This window comes from Diabrotica undecimpunctata, chromosome 7 (assembly GCF_040954645.1).
Source record: "Diabrotica undecimpunctata isolate CICGRU chromosome 7, icDiaUnde3, whole genome shotgun sequence".
NCBI classification, from domain to species: Eukaryota; Metazoa; Arthropoda; class Insecta; order Coleoptera; family Chrysomelidae; genus Diabrotica; species Diabrotica undecimpunctata.
The window spans coordinates 58962002-58974830 of record NC_092809.1 but is presented as its reverse complement, the minus strand read 5'-3'; the positions used below and the strand labels follow the sequence as shown (position 1 = coordinate 58974830).

At 32.1% G+C, this 12829-nt stretch overlaps 1 protein-coding gene across 5 annotated transcripts in view; it reads right to left on the bottom strand.

The window, feature by feature from the left end:
• CaMKII (Calcium/calmodulin-dependent protein kinase II) overlaps nt 1-12829 on the bottom strand; it is a 699413-nt gene that overhangs the window by 367489 nt on the left and 319095 nt on the right. For all 5 annotated transcript variants that reach the window (XM_072537374.1, XM_072537369.1, XM_072537372.1 and 2 more), the window contains exon 4: nt 2000-2054. In XM_072537374.1, the coding sequence (XP_072393475.1) occupies nt 2000-2054 (55 nt within the window). The remainder of the gene's footprint in view (nt 1-1999; nt 2055-12829) is intronic.

The following is a 12829-nucleotide window of genomic DNA, read 5'->3' as shown; positions in this document are numbered from 1 at the left end:
ATCTCTACTATTGAGATAATTTGGCCTTTTTTCAATTTATGTGGCTTCTCTGATAATTCTTGGTTTATAGAAGCGGATGTGGGCTATGGTTCTGGAGTTTTCAAAATCAATTTTATGACCTGTACGAAGATGGTGTGCTCCTAGAGCTAAAATTTAATCGGAATTGCGAACAGAAATAGAATGTTTATATTTGGGTTCTACGATTTGTTTGGCCTATATAAGATCAGGGGCAGTCTGCACAAGGAATTTCATAAATTTCGTTTTGTTTATTTGAAATGTTATCTTTGATGGATCGGACAAGAAATGAAAGTTTTTGTTGGGGGGTAAATATTGTATTGATTCCTCTTTCGAAGATTTTTTCAGTGACACCTTAGTAAGGAAGAAAAGCTTTCGTATGATGAGGGTCTGAATCTTTGGGTTAAGGTTGAGTGGGAAATTGATGTCTGTGGATGCTCCTATTGATGTGATTTTCGCGGTTGGATCAATTGGATGAGGGCTTGTTTAAACTAGAGAGCTCAGCGGATCTACTTGCATCATTTCAGAAGCGTATTGATCTGGAGATAAGGGTAATAATGACTGAATTAATTTGTGAAGGTGGATGACAGGAGTTAGAATGCAAGTAACGAATGGTATGAGTGGGTTTTATATAAACAGAGTGATGAAAACCTTGGGATTGTTTTTTTTCATGGTAACGTCGAGGAACGATAAGGATGCATCAGTTTCCACCTCCATCGTGAACTGGGTACTAGGATGTACACCATTCAGATGGGTTTGAAAAGACACCAAAGTATCTCTGCCATGGGGCCAAATGACGAATATATCGTCAACATATCGTAGACGACATGTGAGTTTGAGCATTGATGTGGATAGTGTATTATGGAAGACTTCGAGTCTCAAAGTCTTTTATAAAGATACTGGCAATTACCGGAGAGAAGTAGTCTTGCTGGATACTGCATTTAGTTTTCAGAATGTTTATAGTTTCGTCTATAGGATTTTTGTAAAGAGTCAAACGATATCGTTTCAATCCGGATGCCTGTTTAGTATTAATTCTTGTAATAGTATTTTAATCTTAGCTTTAGGTTTATATATATATATATATATATATATATATATATATATATATATATATATATATATATAGTTTTTTTTTTTAAATCAATATATATATATATATATATATATATATATATATATATATATATATATATATATATGTATATGCATATTGTTCTGAAGCTATTTTCGTGTGGCATTTTAAAGTAATTACTATTTAAATGGGAATAAGCCACAATTAAAGGTTAAAGTGAGTTTATTAATAACTTACTTTAACCTTTAATTGTGGCTTAGTCCCATTTAAATAGTAATTATATATATATATATATATATATATATATATATATATTCGAATAAATGAATTGTGATCAAATAAAAGGCAGATATCGAGCCCGGTTTATTAATTAAATCTTGCTCAAATACTTTCGCTTCCTAGAGCATGTTCAGGGGCATTTCGTCAATTTTGGCTTATCCAACAATCAAAGAATGTCATAAACATAAAATTGTACATTACACTACACTACACAAGGACACAGTTTAAAATTTTTAAAAATAGGCGAAGCTACATTATGGTTGGCATTAGGAGAGAGAATTCTGCAATTCTTAACGACTGCATTTGTACTCGCAAATCTTCCTGAATCGGCTCTTTTGCCGCCTCTTACAGAAGTATCTACTTATATCGATATAATACATTTACCGGACTAGTATTTTTAATTATTATTCCTGAGTAGCAAAAACAGTAACTAATAAGTCGCCGTCCAACTGTATTGAAACTTAGATGTCTATATTTTGCTAATTATTGTGAGCAAAGTAATATTACAATATAAACATAATATTACTCCGGTCACCCCCACGGTTTAGCTGAATTCCTACAGTCATTACCGGAAACAAGTGTGTAAAATCAGATAAAAATAGTCATGCATATTATAGCATAATGTATACTTACAAGTCAAACACTAAATAATGGAAATTTTCTTCCTGGATACTGTCGTGTAATCTCACTGAAATACAAAGAAAAAACCCCGTTAACTATCAAGAGAAACAACAACAAAACGGAAACATGCAAATTGAATAATAGCATAAAATTTGTATTTAAAAGCTGTACCTAGGAAAAAAATGTGTAATAAGGTTGCACAACATGTAATTTAATAAAAATAAGTGAAAAATAGCATGTTTCAATATGGATGCGAAAACTACTTTAATATTTAAAGGCGTTCATGAAATTTATATACAGTGATGGTGAAAAGTGAGCAACTGCATAAACGTTTATACACTGACGGAAGGAAGGTTGTCATTCTATATTTTGCGCGGTCGTTCGATACTTCTTTTGGCGATTGGTAACTTATCTCTTGCTATTTGGACGACACGGGCACAGAATAATAAACAATCGGAATGCCCTCTTTGCTTGAAAAAGTAGGTACGCGCATCTCGTTCGCGCAGACGGAATCAGCCATGTTTTAAACGGAACCAGTACTGTTCAGTGACATTTTATCTGGTGTGCATACAAAAATTAACCCGGTTTAATTTATTTACTGTACACATAAGTACACATAAATACTGTACACTGCAACTGTAGACATAATATGCACTATTTTATTCGTACTTTTAGTTGAAGAATAGATTAAATTATTTTAAATGTACTAAATTATTAATCTCTGAAAATTTAAATGACAATTCTGTTGTAGCTGGTCACAAATTTCTCAATTCGAGTCTATGTTTCCATTTAAAATATGGCGATTGCGTGCTGACAAACTTCAAAGGCGTCATCTGAGAGTGGGTATTCTGATTGTTATTTATTCTGTGACATGGGTCTCATCCATTCTGCTTATGTGGTTATTCCATTCCTTTTTTTTATTTAGTGTATATATATATATATATATATATATATATATATATATATATATATATATATATACGAATGGCCATTATTTTTTTTAATTGTAAATTTAAAATGTTTTATACGATTTCACCTCTACAGTTTTAGTTCATTTGATCCATGACGTTTAACAAACATAATTGTATGTTTTTATAACTTTTTTTATAATAAATCGAGAACGACTAAATCGATTTGGCCAATTTTGGTTTTGAAATATTTGAAATCATAGGAAGTTCTAATGGATAAGAAAATATAATGAACTTATAAGGAAAATAGTAGAAGCAATGGCTTCTTTATTTTCCCATACAAACAGTTACATTATACTCTTATACTAGTTCCATGACCGTTATCGATCGTTGGATATCATGTTGGCTACCATATTCGCTATCGCGACTTTATTGACAGCAGCTCTAAATAACGATGTAGTTGATTTTCCATACCATTGCCTTAGATTTTTCAGCCATGATGTTCTTCTTCTACCAGGACCACGATTACCTTGGATCTTTCCCTGAATGATCAGATGTAAAAGATCATATTTTTCAGGGTATCTCATAATGTGACCGAAGTATTCCAGCTTGCGTTTCTTTATTATATTGACCAGTTGTGTTGTTTGGTTCAGCCGTCTAAGTACCTCCTCATTTCTAACTCTGTCGACCCAGATTATTTTCAGTAGTCGTCTGTATACCCACATCTCAAAGGCTGTCAAGCGTCTAAGGATCGCCTCAGTTAGAGTCCACGCTTCCACTAAATACAGCAGGACAGGAAAGATGAAGCAAGATGTCATTTGAACTCTAAGGTCAATGCTAAGATCGTGACTGCAAAGTACGTTTCTCATTTTTAGAAAGGCAGCTCGGGCTTGTTCTATTCGGCTTTTAATTTCTGCGGTTGGATCTCAGCTCTCATTGATATTACGGCCGAGATACACGAGTTTCTCTACTCTGTCCGGTGTGGCATCTTCGACTTTTATACCGTCATAGTTTTGTTTGTTAACTATTATATATTTAGTTTTCTTAACGTTGAGTTTTAATCCATACTGATCACAATACTGTTTTATTTTGTTCATTAGATTTTGAAGGTCTTCTCTGCAATTAGCAAGCACTAAGGTATCGTCGGCATATCTAATATTGTTGACGGTTACTCCATTCACAATAATACCTTCGGTTGTCTCCATTAAGGCTTCCTTAAATATTTCCTCCGAATATAAGTTAAAAAGTAAAGGCGACAATATACAACCTTGTCTCACTTCTCTTTTTATATTTATTTCATCCGACAGTTCTTGTTCAACCTTTATTCTTGCCACTTGATGCCAGTATAGATTTGTAATTATTCGTAGATCTTTATCGTCCAATCCAGCTGTTTCCAATATTTCTAGCATTTGGTTATGTCGGACTTTGTCGAAAGCCTTTTCAAAATCGATTGCACAAATGTACACATTTTGATTTATATCTCTGCATCTTTGTACTAGCACCTGTATACTAAACAATGTTTCGCTTGTACCCAAGCCACTCCTAAACCCAAATTGAGTATTGCTAATTCTGGCCTCTAACAGCTCTAAAGATCTTCAAAACGTGACTCATCAGACTTATTGTCCGATAATCCCTGTTGACTTTAACCAATCAGTTGGTAATATCCCAGTGTAATAAATTCTGTTAAAGAGATTAAACAGAGCTTTAATTCCATTTTCTCCCAAAAACTTTAGTATTTCAGCACTTACTTCATCGGGGCCAAGTGCTTTTCCATTTTTTGCCGTTTGTATTAAACGTGTAACCTCACTTTGTGTTATAGATGAACCTGATATAGCAATCACTGTATAGTGTTCTACTCTCTCATCTTCAAATAATTTAGAAATGTAGTTTTCCCATTCTTTTAACTGTTCATTGATGTCTAATATTTTGTGTCCGTTTCTGTCTTATAAACTTTGGGATACTTGTTTCCGTTTGTTTCCAGCGACCTCTTTTAATTTCTTGTGCAGATGAAATGTATCGTGTTTCTTTTCATATTGTTGAATTTCATTACATTCTTTACTATGAAATTGTGTTTTCGCGTGTCTTATCTTCTGCCTGATTATTGCGTGGATCCTCTTGTATTCGTTTTTATCTTTATTTCTGACTTCTCTTCTTCGATTCATAAGTCTCAGTATTTCTTCTGTCATCCACCCTTGTTTTTTTCTTGCTTTTAGCGCACTCAATTTTGTTTTTTGAACAGTCTTTAAGATGTCTTTAATTCTCGTCCAGTTTTCCTCAGTACTTTCCTCTTTGCTTGATGTTAACTTTATTTTTTGTTCTAATATACTAGTTATTTATTGTTTTACAGTATCATTTAACATCTTTTCTCTATCAATAGTAACTGTTTGCTTATTCGTCCTTGCAACTCCTTTTAATCTCAGTCTTATTTTTCCTACTAAAATATTGTGATCTGTTGGTACATCTGCGCCTGGATATGTTTTTACTGCTAATACTGAATTTCTGTATCTCTTATTTATACATATGAAGTCTATTTGGTTACAAACAACTCGTTAAGGTGTATCTGCTGGTGATTTCCAGGTATAAAGACGACGTTTTGGAAGTTTGAAAATTGTGTTTGTTATTACTAATTGCTTTTCTACGCAAAAAGATGCCAACATATCTCCTCTTTCATTTCGTAATATATACGTGTATATACGTATATACGTATTTCGTGATTTATACCATAATACCATCAGATATTAACTTTTATTAGTTTTATATGAAGTGTTTTAAAACAAGTGATTTTTACTCGAGAGTAAAATATTTTTCTTTTTGACACAATTATTTTTGTTGAGAATTAAAAATATAATATTAATAATATATTTTTATTATATAATAATAATAAAAATAATTTTAAAATGTTCATCATTGTTTATTTACAATAAAAAAACTATTTTTTAACATTTTCTCTAGAAAGTTAAAGTTTTAAATTTGTGTATTTAAATCAACTCAATATTAAAATTAAAAATTAAAAATATTAAAATCTACTGAAATGATTATAATTTACAGTCGTTGAGTTGCGCCAAATGTAGGCGCAACTTATATTTTCTTAAAGTAAGGAATAAAATTCAATATTATTCAATATTCCCCATCTCAAATTCAAAGTAATGATTCAAAATGAATTTCATTGTTTATTGAAAATCGAGCAACATTTTTTTGTGAATTTATTATTTGTGCATTTTATCAATACATTATATTATGGTGTAAATAAATACATTTTGATTTGCGGTAATTAGTTTTACTATACACCAAACAAATGGTGATGGCCCAAAGGCTATTTTGTAAATATTAATCTTTCTATTTATAACTACAAACCTAAAGATGATTATACAATTTCAAAAATATAAACATTAACCCTTTGATTCATAGTTTCACGATGTTTTATTTTGCATGTGTTAGTAGTGAATAATTGTTAGTTTACATGTACTTTCAGTCTGTCAGAATCCATTATTGTTCTATACGTATTTCGAGTTATTTAACTCTCATCAGGAACACTTGTGGTATTGTCCAATGGGGTTAGACGAAAAAAAAGCCTTGTATGGCGAGATGCCCCAAATTTTATTATTCTAACCTTTAGGGGAGTCAATAGTAGTGTAAATTTAAAATGGCGACTGAATGCACCCGTTGCGTGAGCCGTCATCTTAATTTTAAAGGACAATGGTTTTTGCTCAATATCTCCGCCATTTTCGGATAATTAATAATTACGGGAGGAGGATAGCAATAGTCAACAAAAAAAATTCTTCAACCAATCCAAAAGAATTGAACAAATTGTGTTTAGGAGTTTGTTCGTTGTATCCATTGTTGACTGCTATTTGCTTGATGATATTTAATTCTATCTCGAAGTTATTTTTTGACATGAGAATTTCCGTTATTCTATGTAACATGCTATGGTGGACTGCCAATTTATGTTGTGTAGGATGATATGACGAATTATGTATAGTTGTGTCAGTATGGGGAGGTTTATAAAATAAGGTATTTTATTTTTATTTTGTGTTTTAAATGATGATCCATCAAATAACGATCGAATGCATCACTTATCTTAAATTAAATTATTAAGTATTTTTAAACAAATCTTGAGACATTTACAAAGTTAATGTTGTAAGGTAAAATGTACTTTAAAAGAAGACCTAGAAGAAAAAACATTCGTAGCTGCATGATATCTGAGAATATTGTATAACTTTCAATACGCTAGATATATTTTCATTGGGAGAGAGAAAAGAATAACTTTTATATTGTAAATTTAATAATAAAGTAAATAAACTATTAAGCTTAACGTACTGAAAATACACAGAATAAAAAGTAGTGACAAAGTCGTTTTATTATCATGTTTGGGAAATTCTCCGCATATTTCATCACCTCTCTCTCTCCCTCTTTATTTGGATCTTTTTTCTTAATGTGTGTCTATTTTTTTTCTTCAATTTAATATTAGTATTCCTTGTTTCCATTTGTAAAAATTTATTTCTTTGCGTAAAATATACCAAAATATTCACATTAAATTTAAATGCTAACAAAATATCTTCCAAAAACAATTAAATAACAAGTATCAAAAATTATATTCTTCGAAACGACCCGAGTTATTATTCATAAATAAATTATCAGTTAATTCAAAGGAGCCCCAGTTTATGTAAATACTGTAAGGGTAAAATTTCGTCTGTTTTCGCTGTATGTATTAATTTACTGCTTTTATTAATTACACCACATCAGATGGAATGCGGAAAAAGCATATTTATTAATTAAAGTCAGGAATTATAAGTTAAATGGTATATTAAACTTTTATAATTATTTTTATTAAACATTTTTTAATATACACAATATACCTAAAAATACTCGCAGATGATCGAAAAAATGGTTATCTATCTACCTATCCATTAGACTTAAGACTTCCAATATGGGTCCTTCGCTACTCCATCTTAAACCGAGGTTTTTTAGATTATCTGTCCATTTCGTCTATGATCTACCTTTTTTTGCTTATATGCCCTTGGTCTTATAAGCAAATCCTATACGTTCTTGGTCATTTTTGGTCCTAATATTAATCTCCTTATTTCTCTTTCTAATGTTCTTAGATCCTCTTCACCATGTGTGTCAGTGTTGTAGTTTACATTCATACGTGACTACTTGTCTGGCTGATGTCTTGTATATTCCGATGTTTGTTTGCGGGCTAATATTTTGGGTTTTAAGTGATTGTTTGTTACTTCCGAGAAACACTTATACCACTTACTGGTTACACCTTATACCACTTACTGGTTTTATCTTTGCCAATTAATGTATCTTTAACGTTTTCGTAAACCACGTCCTCCTCATTTAACATATCTTACTCTGAACATGTATCGGCTTGGTTTTCCTCAATTTGTTGCTCATCCGAATCACTATCACTCTCCAATATGTCATCTGTTTGGTCTTCAATATCTGTCATATTATTTAGAATTTCCTCTAATTGTGCTTGAGTTAACAGTTCCTTTGTATTTTTACGTGGCATGGCGTAATCTTGAATTATAAAATATGATATAATATACACTCGCGATCATAAAATCCGGGTCACCTTGAAAATCACCGATATTTCATTTTTAACGAGCTTTACCGTAAATAATAATAAAACAAATACAAACTAATGCATGTTTCTGAGAATTGTTGCGGTTTCCTTTGTAACGAAGAATTCCAATAGTGCCGATTTCGCGGTAAAGTGCACACTTCCCAAAATGAACGCTACCTGTAACTCCGCTTGTTTTAAATGTCTCGTTTGTACTTCGACTTTCTGTTCAAATGCAACGGACAAACGTTTATTATTGCCACCATTAGTGTTTATTAGTGCCATTATTAGTGTTTATTTTTTGACAAAAATGCCTTTGCCTGTTGTTAAAACGGCACAAATTGTTGCACTTGTGGAAGACGGTCACACTCAACGGCAAGTCGCAAGAACTGTTGGCGTAAGCCTTTCTACGGTTCAACGAGTACTTCAACGCTTTCAGGAGGCAAGTTTGCTAACAAGGCGACCTGGATCTGGACGAAGAAGAACGACCAAGGCACTAGATGACCGTTTCCTTGTGTTTCAGGCTTTACGAAACCGGACCTCAACTGCGGTTTTGCATCAAAATCGTCTAGAGGAAGTACGAAATCGCAATTTTAGTGTTGCAACAGTCAGAAGAAGACTTCGTTCTTCTTGACTATCTTCTCGGGTAATGGCTAGAGGACTGCCACTTCGCCGGGTGCCTCGAGTTGCACGACTAGCTTTTGCTCGACAATACGCGCATTGGAGAATTAACGATTGTAGCAAAGTGTTATTCTCAGATGAATCCCGTTTCTGCCTAACTGGATCCGATGGACGTGTAAGAGTTTGTAGGAGAACCGGTGAACGATTTTCGCAAGCTTGCATTGCTCGAAGAATGCCATTTTTTGGAGGCTCGGTCATGGCTTGGGGAGGTATATCTTCCGACTTCCACACAGAATTACTCTTCATCTAAAATGGGTCCCTAACTGCACGAAGATACATTACGGAGATTCCGGAAGAACATGTTATACCCAACATGGCAGGGCTTGGAGAAAACGCTGTTTTTATGCAGGACAACGTGCGACCGCACGTTGCCAGGATCAGTATGTAATACTTGGACGAAGTTGGAATTACAAGGGTACCCTGGCCAGCTAGGTCTCCGGACCTGAATCCCATCGAACATCTCTGGGACGATTTGAAAAAACGTAACCTCCTTCTAACAACGCACAGGAGCTTAAGGATCTGTTAGTGAGAGATTGGAATAACATACCACAACATGTAATCCAGAGAAAAATTGAGAGTATGCCCCGTCGTCTGCAAGAGGTTATTAGAGCAAGGAAGAGCAATACACGATATTGGTCATTAAAATTTTACTGATTTTTTACCACGTTCTGTAATTTCCATTTTTTTTCGTATGTCTGTTTTATCAACAATTTGATTTGTTTCCTGTTTTTTTTTTCAATAAAAACAATAAAAAACCATTTTTTTTCTTTCAAAACAAAGATTGATGACAAATAAAAAATACATTAGCCAAAAAAAAAGGTTATTACTGAACCAGAGGCAAAAATATTTAAGAAACTTGAAACTACAATAAGCTAATATATTTCATATATTATAATTATTAATTTTTAAGAATAAATGACCAACAATATTTCAATATCTCGAAATATAAAGAATTAGTTGTTTCAAAAAAGTTTTTGCACGACTTTCACCACAGGCGCCCTACAGCAGTTGTCTGCCTCGATGCACTATTCACAACCGAGTACGATAACTAACTAAATGTATTTGAATTTCACGTGACGATGATGGGTACCGACTGAGGATTAACCGATAAGAGAAGTTTTAAAGGATCACGTACAAAGCATATCTCGTTAACGCTTTACTTGGAAACATTAAGTTTACGCAGCAAAATATTGCGGCGCGCTCGGCCGAAGGGTAATAACTTTGATTACATACTAAAAATAGTTATGGTAGGATGATGATGTACACAGGTTATAATTATTGCCCTTTTTTGCCGTGCACATTCCGATTGTATAATCTATTATATAGGCCATTGTTATACAAACATTTTCTGTGTAGTCATTAGATTTGAAGTTCTAATAAAGAGCGTGTGTGGAAAAACCAAAATAAATACATAAAACCAAAAACCGTTTTATAATAAAGGAACGTGTTTAAATACTATTCCAGTTTCCGTTATGAGGAAAATGCGTACATCCCTTAAAGTAATTTTTTTTTTATTTAATTTCAATTCTCCCAAAACATATTCTAAAATATTGTTAGATAGTGTGGGGGAGATATTATATAGAGTAATGGAAAATGTCATTACGATTATTATTTTACAGGGCAACGATATCAGAAAAAATCAAACGTTTGGATTTCAAATTTCGCGTGATATGTGGTTTGTGGACATATACATTATATTTTTTTGAATACATCACTCCTAACCTATCACATACAGATATTCGTTAAAAAACTTAGCAAATATAGGATGCGCAGTGGCGTCAATTTATCGGTAATAAGCCTTTTTATATGGATAGTATTTCTGTCTCTTGGGAAATTTATTTAGCTACTATACTTCATGATTTTATCCCATCGATTGAAATACCATCTAGACACATTTTCAATTTCTATTACTTCATATAAATTCAACCAGAAGCTCAATTCAGACAAACTCGTACGTGCGAAAGCCTGGAGCAGAAATATAAAGTGATATATTATTTTTCGTCTCATCTCGGCGATAAAACACATAAGAGGAGAGTAATATAAATGATTGAACTTTTTTTCTCGCGTAAGAAACTGAATTAATTGGCAGCAGTACAATATAACATTGTTTTAAGAATGTAGTAGATTATAATATGAACAAAATTTGATACTCAATAAATTCAAGTCAATGTAATTTAATTTTAAATCCCGTTCAGAAGTTATTATTCTGGATTTAGGAATCCTGTGAGGGATTGTAAATCCTCCATCGGGTGCTTCCGCAGGTAGCGAATATGTAAATTCGCAGAAGTTTTCAACAGTTACAACCTTATATACCTGTGTAATAAACCAACCGGAAAGCAGGGGAATAAAGGTTACAGAAATATTTTTTTAAATTAATAGAAAATAACAATATAATTCATTATACGCTGAATAGTGGCACAATTTATACTGTAACAATCTATAACAATTGTGGCATTAGTTCTCTATTTTTAGCAGTTAAGTAACTTATTAGTGTAGACCTGACAATAAGCTGAATTTGTAGAACGCGAAAGCGATCGTATTAGTTACAATAAGACCAATTATAAGTATTTTTCTTTTATCTTCTTAGCTTTTGTAACTAAAAACTTTTTGTAGCTTTGCTGCTAAAGCTGCTCATAATAGTTGTCAAATAGACCACCTTATTGTTTGCAACTTATTTCCATTACCAAATATAAAGATAATAGCTAAAACCAATTACGAGGACTACTTGTATACTATGAGAAGGATTAAAATGATCCTGGTCCTGGTCTCTTGTTTTCATATTATTGTACTTAAGTTTCTAGTGCTTTGATTCCATATTATGTATGTATGTATATCTTTGTGCCTTATTTAGAAGCTTATTTTAAGAAGAATTATTTTAAGTCGATTATGTTGACACATGTATATTAATTTCGACTTATTATCATTTCATGTATTTTCACCATAAGGGCCTAATACTTATGTTGATTTTCTTTTCCGTCACTGGCATTTAGGTCTCCTAATATTATTATTTTTCGATTTTGGTCTATTATACCAGTCTATATGGGAAAAAATCATTGATTTCACGAAAATATCTTATACACACATTTGAAACTTTTTAAAAGGTATATGAGGGGTAGCTAATGAAAAATTCGTGAACATGTATAGCTGATTTTGCTTTTATTTTTTATTTTAAATATTAAAAACTGAAAAAATTTTTTTTGCATGTAAAACGTTTCTTATGCAGTTTAGAAAAAAATTGATTTAAATCAAAATTGTAGATCTTAAAATGTTCTTCAATTTGCGAGTTTCTAAATTAAAATACATAAAGAGTTCATCAAGGCACTTGCAAAAAACCCTTTATTTTGCAGTTATTTATGAACGTTAATAACTTTGTTTTTTGCGTAATGGCATGTAATATAACTACTTAAAATTGTAGCAGTTAATGAGTTATTAAAGTGTTCTAAATTTAAAATGGATTGACTAAATAGTTTGTAAGTTATTTATTTATTTTTTAAGCTATTTAAAGGTATTTTGTAAGTCGAAATCGATTCTAGAAGGGTACATTTTTAAGGTATATTAAAAAAACTGTAACATTTTATTAAATTTGTTAATAAAAACAGTTTGAAAATGACTAACTTTGTAGCTTATAAACAATTATAATATCTTTGGCATTTTTTATCACACGCTTGTTAGTAGGCTCAATAAAAA